Raw genomic sequence first — 21,878 nt, 5'->3', positions numbered from 1 at the left:
GAGATAAAATAAGAACTTTAGACGTCAACCAAACCATTTTCCTAGACTGATAATGGGATGTGGGGGCCATGAACCTGCCCACCCCTTCCCTTTGTGCATGCCACTGCTACTAATAGCAGGTAATGTATGCATTCAACTATGACCATTAACAAGAAAACAATCAAACTATAAGGCTGTTATTTCACAATACCACCTGATACAAATAATGTTGTGAGAAAATAAAAACCAATGCCTTAGCCATATTCACAACATCATGCCAGAAAATAACCTATGACCATTAACAAGAAAACAATGGAACTACAAGGATGTTATTTCACAAAACTACCTGATACAAATTAGGTTGTGTGAAAATAAAAACCAATGCCTGAGTCACAAACACAACATCATGCCAGAAAATAACCTATGACCATTAACAAGAAAACAATGGAACTATAAGGATGTTATTTCACAAAAATACCTGATACAGATTATGTTGTGTGAAAATAAAACCAATGCCTGACAGTAATTGTCAAATTGCTGACACATATTTGCATATTTCCACCACAAAGAGCAACTGATATGTAAGAAACGGATAACTGCTCCCTGATAAGAATAACGATCTGATTTTAGATTAGCCAAGATTTAAATTCACCGTCTCACACATAACAGGAAGCCTGCCTTGAAATGTCGCTGCCTTTAGTTACTTCAGCACGGCAATAATATCAAAAAAGGCCAACAGTGCAAATTTTGCTTCCTTTTTCCAACGTTTGTTTTAAAATGACAGATATAAACAATTTGAGGGAGATTAGAACACTGTCACACATCCTGGAGAGATTTGGTTAAAAGGTCTTTTGGCTGGAGCTATTAGCGATCATTATGACTCTCCAACTATTTCGTAGCGGACGATTTCGGAACTGTTTTCAGCATCTGATGAAGGAGATTAACATACCCGGTTGTTCTTTGCCTGTTCCTTTGGCTTCCGCAAACATCTCGAGTAGTTTTAGTTCTGAAAGTTCTTCGCATTGTTCATTAAATTCAATGTGAACCTGTGTAGATGAAAATGAAATCAAACCAAAGACGGCGTTTGGATTAGTACATGTACTTGAGGTACATATGACATGGTATGGAATTACAACTGTATGCTGACGACACTCAAATATACTTGTCAACCTCCCCAAACTTGAGAGATGTGTCGATGAAGTACACAAATGGATGACATCTAAGTCTTTGGAACTTAAAGTCCCCAACTTTAATGTCCCCAACTTAAATGTCTTTGTCATTCCAAGATTAATGTATGTCATCCAGTTACAGAGTTGTTGATAATTGACAATTCATAATCATGGACGTTAAATATGAAGCTAAGAGACTGACTTCGGTCAGCTTGCGGCTTTGATAAGCCAATGAGGATTCTTCGCGAGTTCCTGCTTGCAGGAGGATCTAAAAATACATACATACAATGTTCACAAAACCAAACTGTTTGTTAATATTGGATTAAGTCTGCAAGATTTGACCTTTCTACTATGAACGTTGCTGGTACCAATGTTGACGTTTGCTCTAAAACCAATTTCATACTATTTATCCTGGTGCATGAACATGAATGCTCAAGTCTGCACCATGCCCTGCATATGTCATTAGGATCTGTGAACTACATTACTAACATTCACAATAATGAAAGAGCCTTTGAGACAATCACTCAACCGACAGAAGTTTTAACAAGTGCATAATTAAGAAAAGGTTAATATGATCCGTAGTCTTCATCGCAGACCAACCGATCAACAAAAGTGATAGAACCCAAGATATTTTATATGGACCTAGAGAGCTTTTCTCTACCACTCTTAAGCATAACAGTGGAATCATGGAAAGTAAGATGGCTCGAAGCATAACGCAGAGAGAAGATTCCAGGTAGAGGAAGGAGGAATACATCACACTTAACTATGGAATATTTAAAAGAAATTCTGTCCTCATGAATAATGCAAATATAATATGTAAATTAATACCTACCAGATCTATATTCTGTTGGCACTCGTGTACGGCTCCTGCGTAGCTCTTGATGAATTCTTTTAACTTCCTGAGATGGTCCTCCTCTATCGTTTGAAATTTCTGGAGTAAGACAAAGAAGATGGAGATTGACTGTTATAATTGCTATCATCAAATGTAACTACATTATATAAATATATTGTTATCAAAAGATTTTTATATGATTATTTGTATAATGTTTGATGTTACTCTGATTGAAATCAGTTTGATGTTATTATCAATTTGGTGTCATTCCCAAAAAGTGATCAATACTATCATAACAAAGGGGAGGATGAAGAGGGTGGTGAGAGGTTGCAGTGAGGTCCCTTGTCATGCTATGTATCATCTCAGAGAGAGTGGAGAGAAGTTTGGGATATGTGGTGCCTCTCCGTGGTATTACTGTTTGTGGGTGAACCCTGTTCACAAGTCTTATTTTTGGGGGAAATCTCCAAAGTTGTTGTGAGTGACTCATATGAAAGTAATAAGGGAGTTTTATGAACTATAGTTTGATGAAACAAAAGCCAAAACAAAGAGAGGATGTAGAGGGTGAGGAGTAGCAGTGAGGTTGCTTGCCATGCTATATCCCATCTCAGAGAGGTGGGGGTGGGGGGGTGGGGGGAGTTTGGAGTATGTAGTGCCACTCTCTGATGGAACTTTTAGTGGATTGAACCCTGCACACGTTTGCAGGTTTAAGGAAACCTCCAAAGTCATCATGTGTGACTCTTATGAAAGCATTGAGGACTTTTTAGAATTCTCATTTTAACTCTGGTCCACATTGGCCAAAAAAATAATAAGCTTCGTTTCTCCAACAAGCCAAGGCCATGGGATGAGTGTTACCTTGGCGCTTGCATCCTCAGCAGAGCTCCCAATTTACAAAAGAGATCATCTCGTTTCCATTTCACAGATCAGTCAAATTTACCCTAATTAATGGGATTAGAAACTAGTTTTAAATCAAAATTGTTAGGACGTAAACTGTGGAGGTAGGTTCAGGAAGAACCTGTTATCAACAACAACAACCCCCCCCCCCACTCCCCCAACCTTTCTTCGATACTGACTTTCCAAGCCTAAGCTTCTCTCAGTCACTGTAATATCTGTGTTAGCAAAGCACTAGCTTCATTAATACATTAGCAAGATGACTGAGTGTTCCCCATCCGTACTATGTGACATCTCACCACACACCTGGAGATAATTCACATCGGCTAAAATGAATGTCCATGAAAAGGAAAATGTCCTCCTTAAAACTTCACAAATGAGTTCAAACAAAGGGCTGACAAATGCCAAGGTTATGGTTTTTCACTCTAACTCATTCATGAATTCTGCTACAAGTTTATGGATTATTTAGTAGGGGAGTACAACAACCACAACAAATTCAATGTTTTGACCATCAAATCTTACGAGTTTGACTAAATTCTGACTCATGGAAGTCAACAAGCTAGTTAAATGTCAGATAATAGTCTTCATACAGTAATCTTTCCATGTTGTATGATTCGGTGAAACTAGATTTTTCATAGATTAAACGGGTTCCCTTCCTTTACAGAGATATTACTACGGAGATATGATGCAGTAACAAGTGACCTTTGACACTACATCCCTATAAGGTCATTTCTGGAAAGCTCATAGCCATATTTCTTTCTTTTCAGTTCTTCTTTAGGCAAATGAATCAACCAAGTAGCGGTATCCGATAATCTCTTCCAAGAAGACAAGAAAGCAATATATACCGGCAGGAATGTCAAAAACCAGTTTAAGTGACTTTTTCCTTCCTCCTTCCCAGAAAAAGAAATGGCAAAAAATGTTACCAAAATTTGGCACGCCAAGCTCAATACAGGGGGCTCGCATGCCTGGATAAGCAGCGACATTTCTGGTGGTTAACAGTCCCATTGTTTATCATTTAAGCTGTTAACTTATCTAGGTTCTAAGAGGAAGAGATTAGAAAAAAATTGCTTTTCCTATTACCTTCAATAACAAACACACTAGAGTGATAATTGATGCCACATAGCTCCGTGCAGGAATGAGTCACACTAGGTAGGTAGAAAAGCAGATTTTTGGGGGGTTGTATATTTGTCGATTGTCGTAAAATGGGTGACGTCATCATTTTGTACGTTGGACATTCTGAGCAAAAACTTACGACGAAGAAGAAAGATTAGAACAGCTCCGCACATTGTAAAGGTCGGCTTGCAACTGCCGAAACTTAGGCGGGACTTAGATACACAAATCTGTTGAAAAAATCGTCCCTCTAGAAGTGGCAACTGACCTTCACTAACCTCTTACAAATATTGCCAGCATTTTATTCATTTACTAAGATATGCATCTATATAGATTGGTTCAAAAATCTGTCTGGGGTTTAAAGGAAAAAAGTAAATTCTTTGAGTTTGGAGGGTCCTTTCATCAACTACTGCTCAGTTCACCCAAAAGTGTCTAAAATTGACAGTCGAATTTGTTTTATCGGTTGTTTGATCTAACCGTAACTTCCCAGTTGGTTTACATGTTCATGATTTACTCTTACGTAGCTGCATATGGTGGTACTAAATAAGCAATACAACTTTCAATGCATATCTTGCATAGTAAATTGTAAACTAACTTCCTTTTTTTGTTTTTCAAGTAACCAAGTTACATGACTAACCCCACGAACGCCACGCACAAAAACTGAACTTACAAACGGACCCCATGAGACAGCTGTCACAAGACTCACCCACCAATGCCATGACACAAACCGAACTTACAAATGGACCACATTCGACAGCTGTCACAAGACTCACCCACCAACGCCACACACAAAAACTGAACTTACAAATGGACCACATTCGACGGCTGTCACAAGACTCAGCCACCAATGCCACACACAAAAACTAAACTTACAAACGGACCCCTTGAGACAGCTGTCACAAGTCTCACCCACCAATGCCATGACACACACCGAACTTACAAATGGACCACATTCGACAGCTGTCACAAGACTCACCCACCAACGCCACACACAAAAACTGAACTTACAAATGGACCCCATGAGACAGCTGTCACAAGTCTCACCCACCAATGCCATGACACACACCGAACTTACAAATGGACCACATTCGACAGCTGTCACAAGACTCACCCACCAACGCCACACACAAAAACTGAACTTACAAATGGACCCCATGAGACAGCTGTCACAAGTCTCACCCACCAATGCCATGACACACACCGAACTTACAAATGGACCACATTCGACAGCTGTCACAAGACTCACCCACCAACGCCACACACCAAAACTAAACTTACAAACGAACTGCATGCGACAGCTGTCACGTGACTCACCCAAGATCCAAAACTGAACTTACTTGACATGTATCCGTCATTTTCTTCTGGAATTCTTCTCTCAAATTTGCATACTTGTCGATTGATGCTTTGTAATCTTCCACTGAAGAAAACAAAATAAGAAACAAAATAAAAAGGTAAACTTAAACTTTAGTATCTGCTCTGACTGACACACATAGTCACCAAAAAAATATTAGAGATATTATTATTATCAAGTAATGGCTGGGATAGGTCGAATGACAGCTCAGGTTATTTGAAAAAATACTGTTTTATCCTTAAAAGCTAATTAAAATTAAAATAATCTTTTTCAAAATGCATTGATACTCTTTACCATCAGTTTTTGTTGTAATCTTTTGTACAGACTTGTACTTTAAGTCTCCCTTCTCTTGGAGTCCCCCACTTCCTGTAACATACTTGGAACAAGTAAAGAATTAAAATGGTTGTGCTACACATGACTACACGGTATTCTTAAAGTCACTTTGGGCTCCTGACTAGCGGCCGCAGCAAGAAATACCTCACGGTGATCTGCCTTGACCAACTGCTGAATTGATAGATCTGTTGCTAGAGCAAAGGACGTTGTATTCCTTACGTCACTTAATATAATTCTGATTCTACTAAAACTTTTTATTCTTTGTTTTTCTTTTCATTTCACAAAATGTAATCACACTTTCCAAATATGTCTGTCCTAGTCCCCATTCCTGTTCTAGTAATGTTTTACAATTTGGTTGTTTATCATCTGTTTCCTGTTTATCCTTTTGGACTAATAATTTGGCTCTGGTTTCACCCAATTTTACTCACTTGCTTTCTTATTCTTGGCTTCTGCTTTTTCAAGGTCTTTGCCAGTGATACCTTCCTTCTTCAACTTTTCACACTCTATACATCTGGCATGATAAGCATCCTTGGCCTGAGGAGGTAGCAAAAAAACAAAATAAGGTTTATACTTGAGAAACTTGCAATTCACAAAAGACAGGAACAAGTTCACTAATTTCATACATTTTGCTTGTTTTCCTTCTAACCCATACGCTTGAAGTCAGATTTTCCAAACACATTTCATTTCCTAGCAATTTTAACATCTCATCGCCAAAAGGAAAACAGTCTATCAGAGTTGGTCATGACTTTTTTGAAACATTTCAGACAAACTTTTAGTGGATGTCTGATTTACGTTAATATTAAATTAAATTAAATCTTAAAATTAAATTTGTAAAAACTGCTGATATCTTCTGAGAGTATTTCTACATCCTGTCTTGAAATATTCACCGTAGGCTAACTATCTGTGCAGTATTTTGTTTATCTGATAACCGAGTCTGTGTCCACATTCTCCTATGATGTATTGATGTTCTACTGAATAGTTCACATAGAATATGAGATCAAATAAACACTGCAAAGATACTAGCGAAAAAATGTAATTCATACACTGGAAAACATTGCTGCAATAAATATTGGAGGGAGTGTTCATAACAAAAATTGCCCACCAATCAATCCCTCCCAAAGCAAAATACCAAGCAGTGTATGGTACACTGTAGATGAGAGTACAAATGTTGTAAGGAGACAGGTAAGTGTGACTCATATATTCAGCATTGTATGCCAATTATCAGGCTAATCAGATAGGACGACGATTCCAAGTGGACACATTTCACTCAACATGCGGTTAATTTGTCGGTCAGAGTATTAGTGTTGAAAGGTTACCATTACCAGTTCATTCTAGACACCATACAACAAGAGTGCTAAGGTTGTGGGAAGACAGGTAAGCGAGGTGCAAAGTAACTCTAGCTCAATTGTCATGAAAGGATTTACCTGCCATGGGAACATGACTTTCTTTTCTTGTTTTGGATTTAAAACAAATTCTGCTGGTGTTTTACTTTTTCTTTCTTTCTTTCGATTTCAGGGTATCATTTCTTGACAAGCCCAATGGTTGTTCATTTTAATAACTGCATTCACAACCCATGTGTGTAATTGTATGTATGTCTGTGTGCGTGCACTTGTTTTGTATTCTGATCAAGGTCTTGAACAAAAGTATTCCAGGTCCTCGGATGTGATTTTTTAGAAATCACCACGTCCTCCAGAATTCTATTGTTATGGGGTAATGTTAAAGTTAGGGTTCATGGTTTTGAACAATGGAAAAAACAATGGGGTCCTCGGTCTGAATGTAAAACACACCTGTGTGTGTGTTTGTGTAGATAGGTAATTCAAAATACCAAGAGGACTCACCCTAGCTACTTGTTCTGTTGTCGTTTGTAGGTTTGTGACGACATCTGCCGTTGTCTGAACATCGCCTTTGACCTATAATTGGGCAGGAAGAGAGAGAAAAGAACAGGAATTAGAACCATTCCGCTCTACCAGATGTCACATAATCTAAGAAATCTGCCACTCATGACGTAATATCAGTCAATGACGCCAAGTTTTCCAATTAATGGATAGGAAAAAGGCAATTACGAAAATAACCTCATAAATGTTCTTACGTCGTTTTAAATGTCATGTTTATAAAGTAATGAGTAGGAGGAAAAATGAACAATGTGGCTACTATGACTACTTAAACCAGAAATGTGCTTATAGCAATAACATTTCCAGTTATATGCCAACAGATTATTAGGTTAACTGAAATCATAAACATCTTCAATTTTTTCTTTAAACTCTGTAAATTGGTGATACAATTGATTACAATTTCTCTTGTTATAATATAAGCCTTAAAAGATTTCTTGGCAAGCCTCATTTTTCAACACAGTCGCTACGGGCATACATTTGGAGGTTATTTAACTGCATCTGCTGCGATAAAAAAATATGACGCACGGAAGAGACATCATATTGTAAATGCTGTAAATTTTGAGTTACCCGGAAGTTTATACTGCATGAAAAACATAACACTCGATAAAAATAGCTACCTAGATACCAAGAATGGCCAAAGATATGACACAGGTGAAGTAACACAAATATCAATCGATCAATCAATCAATCAATGGCTTCTTCGCGAGTTCTTGCTTGCAGGAGGATCTAATATACATAAATACATACATACTAATGCATCAATATGAAGTATATTTTCAAACTTAACAGTTCTCCTTCATAATTTGAAAAGAGAAAGTGAACCAGGTAAGCTGATTAAGTACCCCCCCCCCCCTTACAATGGTCTACACAAAATGAACCAATTAATAACCAAAGCCGTTTCTATCATAACAAGTTTTACTGAAGTCTTTGTTTTCAGATAATGCAAACAGGTAACTACTGTTTAATTATCTACTGAAGTGTTATACAAGTTCAACCACTGCTGCTTATGACATCCTGTTTCATAAGTACTTTCACATTTCTTGAAACAACTTTTTATTACATACTTGAACAAAAATAATGCTCTTGGGACGACTTTCGAGAGATATCACAATGAACCAGTTAAGAGCCAACGTTAACAATATCAGATATTAATTAACAACAATACTATATTATACTACAATATCTAGATAAACTAACAATGATTTATATATTGTTCTCACTAAAGAAAGCCCCTGCTGGCTAACTAGGTTACTCTGGACAGATATCCAGGCATTGAGCCAACTTGAGTAGGTTTGGGTAGGACATCAATGATTTACATCTTTTTATGATATACATGTCGATCAAGCTGAAACACACTTAAGGAGAGGTGGATGGGGGAGGTGGTGGTACTAAAGAGTAAGAAAATTTACTCCTCCCCCCTCCTCTTGGAGAGCTTTCAAACCGTTCTGTAGTATTAAAATTGTTTGGCAAACTATCAAGCACAGCTCTCTATCATCAGAACAATCATACTAGTAAGCAAAATACTGATTGCAAAAGGAAATTAAACAGATTGCGACTGTTTGAAACGTTCTGAGATCTACTAAAACACATGGGTAAATGCACAACAAGGGGGGGGGGGGGCTGTAACTTCCGTACTAACAGGACCTTTAGGAACATACAGGCAGGCGACACTATTTTCTGGTTTCAACCAGAACAAGATAATTATCAAAACATTCTCTGTCAATTAATCATGAAGGGATCGATTAGAACAGTTATCGTTGAAAATGCAGCTTATCTCTATTAAACAATGGACAGATTAATAAGATCTGAACTGACAAAGGATCAATTATTTATCAATGGTTATTACTCCATACACAGGATATCCTGTGTGTAGTAATAACTTTGGTTAATAACAGTGAAGAGATTTGTTCATTAGCTACATGCTAAAGTGACCACTAGCCAGAAAAAAAACAATTACCTCCAAGATCAGGATGTTAGCACATCCTTCACAAGGGGTCACTGCGAAGGCCACTTGACTGTAAGCACTTTAAATGGGTTCAATGCATTATACTTATTGAATAATACTCAGTCTGACAAAAATCGAAAGAAACAAAGAGGCCTTTATTAGTGTGAGCAAAATACAGCAAGACAAAAAGTGCAAGGCTTCATGTACAAAGTTACCCCAGAGATGGAATTCCAAAACTTACAGACTGCATGAGGACCAGTTCAAGTAACATGACCATTTCCAAAACATAAAAAACAAAAAATTATAAATAAATAAATCAAAATCAAAAAAGATAAACTGAGACATACAGACTACAGGAGGATTCAGAGGACTCTACAACTGAATAAACTGTGTTTTTTCGCAAGCGTGCAGAGAACATCTTATTAATACTGAGGAATCCTCAAATATCATTACATTCTATACAAAGAATTGAACGAACAAGAAACCCACAGGACAAAACGAAGGCTCGTGTTTGACTTCTGTCGTATTTCAAATTCCCGAAATGAATAGGCCGTACCTTTAGGCGACACAGCCAAAGATTCTTGCAATCTGTGAAAGCTACCTGACATTTTCTGGAATTTGTAAAAAAGCAGCTCTAAAAGCCCAGAGTTACGACAAGATGAGATTATGTGCATATATGCGTGCACTTCAAAATCCATCAATTTTTTTGTCCATGGCAGAGCCGCTCAAGATCTCTCGAGGGTGTACCATCTATTTCCAGACGGTTGTTATGAGATATATTAATAGCTTCATTTTATGCATATGTGTACACAAAATATTCTCATAGAGCAGCACGGAAGGACACTGCCTTTAGGCCAAAACGAGACAAATTATAAAGCTTCGTTAGAAAAAAATGTGAACGAAATAAATTTCCTTTCTAAGTTTATTGTTGACTCATAGCAAACATCGCCAAAGAAAACAGTAACATTTTAAAGCTTAAAGCATTTTTTTTCTTTAAAACAATCAAACAGAAAAGCAAACAATGTTTTTTGTGAAAATGTTCAAATCTTCCAATTCTATCTGCCCAAAATGGCAATAAAATAGTTTGCATTTTGGGTTATTTATTTTAGCTGGCAACAAGTGGCTATAACAGACTGTTAGAAAAATATTGATTTCAAAAAAGAATTTTCCAGAGATGGGATCTGTCCTAGGAGACAGTTGCCAGTTACATCTGGAAGGGTATGACTTTAGAACAGAAAAACCTGACTGGAGGTGGAAAAATGTTTGAAACAACCGACATTCCACATTACTTCCCTCTCCCCAGTGACATATAAAACTAGGATGACTATCTGCAAACCATGGGGTATGAGCCAAAAGTAGGTTGCAAAAACATTTTCCAACCATCAAAACAACTCTATCTACAATTTTCAGAGCTTGATGACTTCCATTGACTTCGGAATGGTAAATTCGGAATGAAGAGTTAGTGTGCCGTGACCCATAAGAGAGGTAACCGGGGGCGCAGTGCTAAAAATTATACCAGTGGCATCTTGGTAGACTAGGATAGTGCGTTAGTGTGGTAGGAGACAGGTAAGAAAGGAGAGAAGTAAATATAAGAGTAATCTCCTTTTTATCATCAAGTCCATAGTTGTAGCTAACTTGCATGCATTCTGACCATTCGATTCTGAGGGGTGACGGTCTTGCAGGGTCGTGACCCGGCCCTCTGGGAAGAGCATGGGTCGTGGGCCTATTACAGCGGTGCATTTTTATCAGCGATATTAATATTTACCACTTTGTGTTTCTTGTGTTGATCCTCTCCATATTTCTGTACTTCTTTCAGGACTTCGTGTAGTTTCGTGGCCAGTTTGAGGTGAGAATCTGCTAACCTCTCTGTTGCTTTCTTTATCACTTGCCAGAGAGGGGCAAAGGTCCTGGATAGTTCAAAGTTGAGAAAATTTTGTGAAATAACACCAATTTATTATACCCCACCCTTTCATGAGCTGGCAGAGCATACAAACAGAATTCAAAAGTTAGGAGGATAAAAAAAACTGTCAGAAAGGTTGAAAAAACATAACACTGTTTATGAACCAATTTGTTACATCTAAAAGGTAAACTTGCCACCTAAACAAGTCTTTTGTGTAACTGACGCAGAAGCTGAGAACATTTCAACATCTCCTTCACAAAGGACAATATGCAGGGCTCTGCAGAGAGCCTCTAAAACTATGGAAACTTTTCATATTTTGATTGTTATATACCTACAAAAAAACTAACACGGCCCAATCTCTCTCACCCGTTTCTGTTTGCTGTTTAAATTCGTAACAGGAAAAGGCAATGGACCTACCTCCATCACTGACTTCAGTGCTAGAGTCTTTTTCATACAAAATTTGTTTATTCATTCACATATTCTGAATGTGTAAAAGTAAATTGGCCTGACGTTTCGATCCTAGCAGGATCTTCATCTGTGCATGCGTGTTTTTGTCCCTTCTGTTACTGTTACTTGTCAATTAGCCTCTGAAGAAGATCCTGCTAGGATCGAAATGTCAGGCCAACTTACTTTTACACTTTCTCTTACACAGGCTCTCTGGTGGGTAAGCAGTTTGCTAACAGTTTTATTTTATTTTTATTCATATATTCTTTAGAATACTTTCACCCACGCAACTAAAGAGTTGCAGATTGCATTTGGAACACCCTTATTTCACTTTTTAAGCTCTTAGATTTTTGGAATGCGTAACATACCTTGTTGAATGAAATAAGACTGTACAGTTGAGGTGGGTTTACAGATTGAGTATGTCAAACATTGTTCTTTACACTTCGTACAAACTAACACTGTACCAAATTCAACTACATACTGTAATGTTGTTCTTGTCAGAGCTTGCAAAAATGCATCGTAGATGGTTTATTAGAGACTGTGAAAGTCTTGTCTTTCCTTTCATTCCCCTAAGATTCCTTTGAGTTTGAGGTGTTGGCTTTAATTTGTAATGAGCTTTGTGCTTCATTAGGTATTCCTAGCCTAATTTGATTGATAGGCCTCTGATGCTTTTAGTGACATCACTAAAGGGTAACTTAAAGCAGTATATATCAAAACAAAAACAGCACATCAACGACATCAGTCAGTTTTAATGGTTGTTAGATTCCACAAGCAGAGATGACAAATATATTTGGCTCTGTTAATACTCTTCCTATTCATACTAAATAAGAACGAAACATGACCTCTGCCTGGGGAGAGAATTATCTCAAATACAACATATTCCTTTGAACGTGAACTGAGTGACAATGAAAGAAGTGGTGAAAGCTTACCCCAAGCTGTAAAACCTTACCCCTCCATAGTTTATCCCAAAATAGTAGATTTTTTGTGAAACTTACCCCCTTACCTTATATGAGTATATTAGCTGTGAAACCTTACCCCACATGACTATATAAGCTGTCAAACCTTACCCCAAATGAGTAGATAAGCTGTGAAATCTTACCCCACATGAGTAGATAAGCTGTGAAACCTACCCCACATGATTACATAAGCTGTGAAACCTTTACCCCATGTGAGTAGATATGTTGTGAAACCTTACCCCCACATGAGTAGATATGTTGTGAAACCTTATCCCCACATGAGTATATATGTTGTGAAACCTTACCCCACATGAGTATATATGTTGTGAAACCTTTACCCCACATGATTACATATGTTGCGAACCTTACCCCACATGATTACATATGTTGTGAAATCTTCCCCACACATGATTAGATATGTTGTGAAACCTTAACCCACACATGAGTAGATATGTTGTGTAACCTTACCACAAATGATTACATATGTTGTCAAACCTTACCCCACATGATTAGATATGTTGGAAACCTTTACCCCATATGATTACATATGTTGCGAAACCTTACCCCCACATGAGTACAAATGTTGTGCAACCTTACCCCACATTAGTACTGTTACTGGCAGTCTTGGAGAGTTTAGTGATGTTCTTGGAATAAGTCTCCTCCACCAGAGCTCTGCAAGAAAAATAACACAAGAAAAATGTTGTAACGGAAACGACCGGCTGTAAATATTAAACAGGTTTCTTCATTCATATCAGATCAGAACAGATACACAACTTCTACCAAAAATTCATTATCTATCACACTTAGTCATCATAAACATTCGGTGTGAAAGAGTGGTAGTTTGTGTAAAATGTTTTGATCTTCATGTCAAAATTTCAAAAAGCAGCTCATAGCTATAAATACTATATATGTCTGTATTACATATACATTTTAGTTTTTCTTATTCTTCTTCTTGCTTTGGTAGGGTCTACTCTTTTTTCTTTTCTTTTTTTCAATTTTGGCATTTTTATATAAGACCCTGGATCAGGTCATAAAGTGAACATTTACTCCAGAATTATCTGAATTCCTAATCAGATCCAGAATCCCACCTTTATGCTGAATCAGTCAGAAAGGGACCAGTTGGTCTCATATTTGAGCTCAAAGTCGGATGTATTGATTCCTTATTTTCTAACTTTACTTTCCCTTTCCGTGGATGACACTCCAATGGCAATAACAGCCAAAGCAGAAAAAAAATGAAAAAAAAAGGTTCAATCCTGTTCTGATCAATGTATTATTACACCCTGTAGAGAACATTAGGACAGATAACATCAGTGATCCAATCTTCATCTCATGTAATAGCATATATTGACTCAGTTAGACATCCAAAGGCCATTCACACAAGTTGAAAAATGAAAGATTGTTTGAAAGACATTTAACTTGGCATTCAGCCAAGCAAAAAATTTTATATCACAATTTTTTTCTTTCTTTACCACTTCACCACATACATTTGTCATTAACATCTAAAATTAACTGCCACTTGTATGCATCTTCCGATCGAAATAACAGGTTCATGCTTTCACCATATTTTACAAAATCTTATGAATTTCCTTCCTGTAGACATGGTAACACTAATCTACTCCTTTCCCTCTTCATAGCTCAGTATTCCGACCATGAAACGAGAGAGATAAAGATGAAGGAATTCTGTACAGGATATCGGTCTTCATTCAGCACAAAGCCAATTGAATTATGGATGTACTTAAAGTAGCCTCTTTCCAAGGACGTTACTTTTAATAGGATTCAACAAGGATTACACATGTACATCAAAGTCTGTCCCATGATATCAGCTTCCTACAGAGAGTGCGGTTTCAGCTTGTGAATGAATTGATACAGCTCATTTGTAAACGTGGATCAGACCCTGTGATTTGTATCCCTCCTCCTCCCCCCTCCCCCTCCCCATAGACTAGGATCCAGGGAAGAACAGACCCCCTCTGTAAATTATGTTAAAGCACCTCAGGGATTTGACTTGGGATGAGCGGGTAATCTTGAAGTTTTCGTTGACTTGCTTGGCTTATTTGACTCATACACATAAGCTTCAACGGGGTATTTATCATCAACTCATAATTTTACAGGACATGTCGAGTATTATTTGACTTTTTTATTCGACTTTGACTTATTTGAGTAGGATTAATTACGTGCACAATTACTTGAAACAACTTAAAACAGATCTGATATGGTTTTGATATTTTTGTCCCACCGTTTTGAAGCGTATTTTTACCAAGAATCAAAAAGTGTCAAATATATGCAAACACATGGATGGCTTCCTACCGGAAGTGCTTAAACAGTTCCATCCGATTAGGGTACTCGGAACCACTGTGTATCCTTCCGATCCACCAACCTGCCTTCCAATTACCATTTTGGAATGAGCACTTGGGACTTCCTTGATTGCATCGGTGACAGGCTGTGACATGACATATCGGGGCCACAGTCGTATCTGGCTACCGACTTAGCTGAGCTTCAAATCTCGTCTGGCGATAGGAAGTCATTTCTCTCTGCTCGAGTGCAATTACCGAAATCGGTCTATTCGGGTAGAGCCTCATAAACAAAAGAAGGTACCGGGCTAGGGTATTTCATTTATTGATAAAATTCAAAGGTCCCTGGGGTTCAACTCAAAACAAGTAGGATTTTACCATGCTGACCGCCTGTTTATTGACTTAGTAGATTTACGTCATCCTGGATGTGTCCGTAGCTGGACTTGGGCATGTGACATCCAGATGAAGATTTAGAAGTGTCCACATAATTATCCACTTTCTCAAATCCCTAAGAAGAAGAATCCACTTGAGGGTACACTGCATACCTTTACTGGTGACTATTAAACGAACGACGTCACGTCCACTAATTAATCCTAGATCCCTAATTAACCAATTAGTTGACATATAGTTAGGAGCCTCAGAAAGTTTAAATTGTATCACTGCGGATCATACCAAGTTGTTTTAGTTGGGACAGTCTGAAAAGGAAGAGGGTTGGGATCTGAAGAGCACCTTGAACAAATGTGGTACATTTGCTTCTTATTTGGTTGCTTAACGGATGTAGTATCTATTAACTGTAGGACTTCATAAGTACCTTTCTCTTATGAATTCAGCCAACTCCTTGGTGGACGTTTGACCATGTTTCATATTATGGTAAAGGCAGCCAAAACCTTGGTTCTTCTCCCCCTAGATGCAAGAGAAAATAGAAAAAGAAAGAACGCTTATTACAGGAGCAATGTTTTAGTGATGTACCATACTGTATCTCTGTTCTACATATATTCAATTCACAATAATATAGGTGTAGATTTGTTCCCACATGTCCAGGCAACGCCAACCCTACCCTACCCACCCCTCACCCCCGCCCTCAAACCCACATTGCAACATTTTCGACTGAAAGTGTATGTACATACCCAACTGATTGTATTTGTGTAAGGACTGCAATGTGACATTCAATTGAGTGTACAGTTAATACCTTGTACCAGTTACCACATGAACAAATGAAGTCTTCCTTGTTGTACCCACACCAGTTACCACTGTCCTCCCACCCCTACCCCAATCAGACTTCACTTCACAATCTCACCCCCCCCCCCCCAAAGCAACTAGCATTCCCCAACCTTTAAATCGTACCTTAGTACTGACATTCTATCACAGCGATTAAAGTTAACTTGTCTCCAAAACTAACAATATACTGTATACTATAGCTCTCAACAGTTGTATGACCGTACTACTGTAACCACTGTAAAATGCACTAATAGCCTCTTACACATGATTCTGTTCACTATTTATCAACGTGCTGTATTTCCGGAAAACCAATTGGTTTAGGTATTTACGGAAAAGTGCACACACACATACAACAGACAAGTGAGAGAAAAACTACTGTACATAGACAAATTATCAAAGTTTACGCAAGCCGAGATCTATTGTATAGCTAAAGAGTTACGAACAATAACGGGATATGAATTGCGTGCTTATACTTCGAATGAACGAAAAATCAACGTCAGCCTTCTGTCCAAAAAGGGGAGTGTATTAGTAGAGTAAAATGTAAACAGTGAACAGAAACTCTATCCATTCCTAATGTTTACCAATAACGACACCAAACAGGTCACAGTGCTGTACTTTCAATGGTTCAATGCAGGTTAGCCTGACTGGTAGAGTATAAAGGAAACTCACGCCTGTCTGAATATCTCGATTTGAAAACAAGACAGTACCTTCCTCTTTGAGACACCATTAAAGGTCAATCGAATACATATATGCCTTTTAGTACCCTTTAGCGTGTTAAAAATAGATAAAAGGTATTCATAATTATGACATTACAGGCTCTTATTATGTTAGTTATTCTCATACATTGCAAAAGGTTTAAGATAAGCTTGGAAATGTATATCTCAGATCTAAGGAAATGTCTTGACCCTGAGATCACTATTGGTCTAAGTGATTAGAGATACTGTAACTGTCATCAATGTTCAACATTTCCGCACAGTTAAGAAAAATGTCATTCACTTTGGTAGATATCACAGATTTCATGTTTCTTTAAACTAACAAGACTTAAGACTTGATCAAGTATTTAAATATGACGTCATCAAGCCACATATGCTTCAATTTTTTTTATTTTATTTATGTTTTTCTCTATTAGAATGTTTTATTTTCTATAAAGGATTTGAATTTTGCAAATGTCGAATCCAAAATATTAACTAATAGTGTTGGCATTGGTATATCAACAGTTAACATTCTACCTTGAAAATATGGAAAGAAAAACTAGGAAAAAGTCAAAGCTTTCAGATCCTAGCGGCATTATGACATCACAGATTCACAAAATGACATCTCCCAGACATGACTTTTAGACTGAGGTATCTCTCAAAACAGGGGATCATTGACCGACTGGGTCCGGTAAAAAAAGGGGAGCCCAGTGCTGAAAGATGATTACCAGTTCACTCTAGGCACAATCAAGCAAGAATGCTGAAGTTTTGAGGAGACAGGTATGCATGAAGCACAGTAAATTCTGTCAATTAATGTGTTCCCGCACAAAGTATGTGCTCATCATATATCGAGTGCTGTACTCTAAAGGAAGTAAGAATAGTTTTTACCGAAATGCCATGTAACAACGTGAATGAGATTAATCTACTGAACAGTTGTCGAGAATGACAACAAACCGATGGATGATCCACTGCTTCGAAGAACGAACTTGCAAGACAGTAACAAAATAATGTCAGATCGACATTTTTTTTCTGCAACTGCAAGCGACTGTCATTCGATCATTTGTACGTTTTGTATCATGCGAAAAGCCTCAGCCCGATGATCTTTGCAAATGTTTTGGTTTCAACTTAGGTCGTAAATTTGATACTTTAGAGATGTGTCGTGGGGGCCTGAATGGTTATGATTGATCAAGTGTTACGGGAAGGTTAATCTTTTAAGTTTAAAGACATCATTCAGCATTTTATACATGATACAGCATATATACAGTACACCTATCATGTACAGCATTTTACCTTTAGCCAGTCGTCATTTTATAACCTTATCAATCACTAGAGGGGCCAACCCAAGCTGAGAGAGATTATTTCCCCTCAAACGATTCAAATTTTCTCAAAATGGCGGTATGTATTTAAAGCATTTACTGTCTGCCTCCTGTAGAACAATCTGACTATCTCAGATAAAGCTTCAAGGATGACTTTAGAAGAATTTCAGTCTTGATATAATCATCTTAACAGTCCCAAGAAAACAGAAACATCTAAGAGTTGGTATTAAACATTTCTGGAATGCTACTTTAAAGGCTAAATTGATGATTAAGTCTACTCCTTATGTTAATCTTAATCCATTGTTTTATTAATTAATTTGAATAACACAAGCAAGATGTTTCCTTTAACTTCATATAAACAATGGAGCACCATGGGGTGACATTCAACAACATACATGTGTCCTCGATCAATTTATAACACGACGATAAATATGTGTTAATTTTGGCTGTAAACATTTTACACATCCCCGTTAAGCTTTGTGATGCATCTGAGAAACTGTGTGTTAGACTAAGTGGTTCAACCACTTTCATTGATGTTCATGTTCATATGAATCTAAGATGTTTAAAGGTTTTTTTTTTTTTTTCAAAAGTTAAAAGTGGTATTTAGAAATACAAAAGGGACTGCTAACAGTGCTTCCTAACAGTCCACAACATATCAACATAAATTTTGTGCCCATAGCCATCCATTAAAAACCCTTTTTTAGAGTTTGATGTTCTGCTTCATTATTTGTAAGATGTACTGCATGGAGACAACAAGAATTGGTGTCCTCCACTTTTATTTCAGATTAATTTTTCTGAGGAAAGGCAAAGAAAAAACAGTAAAAAAAAAAAATTATCACTTATATACAATTTCAACTTTTGATTGTCCAACAAAACAATTATGTACAAACAACAATGTACCGCAATCATGTCTTGACTTAAAATCCTTTCAATGTTTATTCGACTATTTTGCATAATTTCTGTCTTTCTTAAATAGAATGTGTTCTCATTTCGTTTTAACCGTCATCCTTGTGACCATTTCTTAGTGTGATTCTTGCAGCCAATTCAAAACCCTGATTCCAATGTTCAATAATAAGACGTATTGATTTGAAGCTTCTTGTATTAACTAAGATCTGACTGTCTGGACACAGACATGTATAATACAGTAGATGACGTCCTCTTTGGTCCTACTGAAATAATACCGTACATTCACAGGTTTATCATCCTTCCTCGTCAAGAGGAGGATCTGAGCAGGGATACATCACTTTAGGGATGAGGTACCCCGAGAGGGGTTTGAGAGAATCCTTCAAATTTAACACATTTCGCGAGGGATACTTTACAGGGTTCATCAATGCCCGTATTACACACTTGTCAAAGCTGACACACTTAACAGGGGTTTTTGACCATTATCCGTGTTTTATAATGTATTTTGATAATAAAACAAATCGCAAGGTTTAACCCTGCTATTAACTGTACATAACGTACCATGACATATAAATGGATCTATTAGTGCAGTTCTGACAGGATCACAGTCAAGTACACTCCCATCAAACTGTAACTAGTTCAAATAAATTCCACTTCTACATAAATCTGTGATTCATTGCACACGGTTGTTGGCAACCACAGCCTTTGTTAACATTGAAACCATAAGATCCACCATATGTTTTATTCCATGGGGCTTAAGTTTACACAATTCTACAAGTCACGGTTAGTCACCCATGGATATAAATCTCAGGGGGTACACATGGTTACCCTGTGCCCTGATATCGTGGAGAACGGCATATTGCTAGTTCTGGCACAGATACAATCCTCTCAGTATTGTGGACAGCTGATATCACCATACCGTACACAGTTCACACAGAGTACTACTGTACACAAACTGGAAACTGTGCTTGAAAGTACACACATAATATATATAGGCAATAGTACAGAATACCAATACCCAACATAATATCATATGACATAGCTGAGTTGAGTTGAGGATTTTTATGGGTTTTTGACACTGAAGGTCCCTACCTGATGTTCCAAGATTGAAAAGTCTGTGGAAAACTTTGAAGGTTGGCTTCTGAATGGTACATAGATTTGGAAGGAAGATTTTGTGGGCGGAGCAAAGGGATGTAGGATAGGATAGGGGCACAGCGCTAAAATGTGACCAAGTCAATAGGTTAGGAAGAAGAGGAAAGTCCATTAGTCAACTGGAGACAGGTAAGGGAGGAGTGAAGTAAATTCTAAAATATATATGTCACCAAGGTCAAGTTTCATATCAATTAATGAACATTTTAAGTTGTTTTAACAAGTTTGTGCTAATTTCAACTTAATGTCTGGACAAATGAAATAATATTCAAGATGAAAATAAATTCAATAAGTACTGTAATCCATTTCTAACCTTCACATGCCCCAATTTATAGTGTATGAGGGTATCTTCATTTGATCAACAACAATCCTATCTTAAGTAAATAATATCGGCAGGTTAGTAAAACAGACAATTAACGAAATGTAAAAACGTTGTTTCAAATAACAAATTGCTTGCATTCCATCATCGAGAGAAACACAAACAAAACATTCAAGCTACTGCCTATCACCACACCATCCCTGACAACAGTACGGCAAAGTCAACAATCAGTCGACATTGTCTTTAGTCCAAAGACATTGTCATCTACAAAACTTGATACTCTTCGCAAGATAATCCTGACAGCAGATCCAGGATATCTAACACCAATTCAGGAATATGTCACGCTGTCTTGTCTTCCTACCCTGTCTGTGATGAATGCTTCATACGGTAGTTCTTTTAAAAAACCGTGAGTGTCGGTCGGTCGTAATCACACACGTGTGCTACAGTACATGATACAATCGCCACACTAATTACATCACTTGCCATGTCTAGCTAGCCTTATAATACTAGCCTACTAGGTCTGTACTTTCAAAGGCGACCGAGCAATTTTAACGTAGGAGTCTAGATCTTGTGTCGTACTATAAATGGATAATAAAGCAGGTTGCTCTACAATCCTTACCCTCTGACATTTTGTTATGTTTTCTTCCTCTTTTTTTTTAACTTGGTGCTTTCAGCTTGTTAAGTATTTGTCATTTCATGAAGGAGATTGATGAATCACTCAGAAATACATTAAAACTAAAAAAAAAACTAAAAAAAACCCCACAAGGGACATCAAGTGATAAGAGCAAATACAATATTTGAGTACTCAAGATCTACAATGCACTGCAACTAGAAATTGATGACACAGCAGATTGTTCTACAATTGTGATCCTTTTAATTTTCTTTGTATATCTCATTCTAACTTGCTTTGTGCTTGCGCTCTCAGCTTCTCACGCTTTCGTCATCTCCAAAAACAGTACGGTGAATCACTCAGAAATTCAGTGAACAGATAAATCAAACCAAATTGAGTATGGTAACAGCAAACGCAGCAAGTTTAACGTATCGTGTTTATATCGAATGTTGATCCAAATTTATTATTAAAGCCGCATCAGTTTACATCAAATATTGAGAGACAGTGATTTGACCATTTTCAAATGTACTGTTTTGCTAAAAAAAAATCATTCGTTTGGGGGGTAACAAATCTGCAAAATGAAT

General features: G+C 37.4%; 1 protein-coding gene across 1 annotated transcript in view; it reads right to left on the bottom strand.

Annotated features, from left to right (window-relative positions):
- The window catches only part of LOC139979415 (F-BAR domain only protein 2-like), a 71,277-nt gene that overhangs the window by 42,483 nt on the left and 6,916 nt on the right, over nucleotides 1-21,878 (bottom strand). The window contains exons 2-9 of the mRNA XM_071990187.1: nucleotides 15,899-15,990; nucleotides 13,397-13,471; nucleotides 11,265-11,406; nucleotides 7,501-7,572; nucleotides 6,091-6,196; nucleotides 5,316-5,395; nucleotides 1,981-2,079; nucleotides 929-1,025 (exon numbers count right to left, since the gene is read on the bottom strand). Of these exons, the coding sequence (XP_071846288.1) occupies nucleotides 929-1,025; nucleotides 1,981-2,079; nucleotides 5,316-5,395; nucleotides 6,091-6,196; nucleotides 7,501-7,572; nucleotides 11,265-11,406; nucleotides 13,397-13,471; nucleotides 15,899-15,990 (763 nt within the window). The remainder of the gene's footprint in view (nucleotides 1-928; nucleotides 1,026-1,980; nucleotides 2,080-5,315; nucleotides 5,396-6,090; nucleotides 6,197-7,500; nucleotides 7,573-11,264; nucleotides 11,407-13,396; nucleotides 13,472-15,898; nucleotides 15,991-21,878) is intronic.

This window comes from Apostichopus japonicus, chromosome 2 (assembly GCF_037975245.1).
Source record: "Apostichopus japonicus isolate 1M-3 chromosome 2, ASM3797524v1, whole genome shotgun sequence".
Lineage (NCBI taxonomy): Eukaryota > Metazoa > Echinodermata > Holothuroidea > Aspidochirotida > Stichopodidae > Apostichopus > Apostichopus japonicus.
The sequence above is the reverse complement of the archived record's forward strand: the minus strand, read 5'-3'. Positions and strand labels throughout refer to the sequence as shown.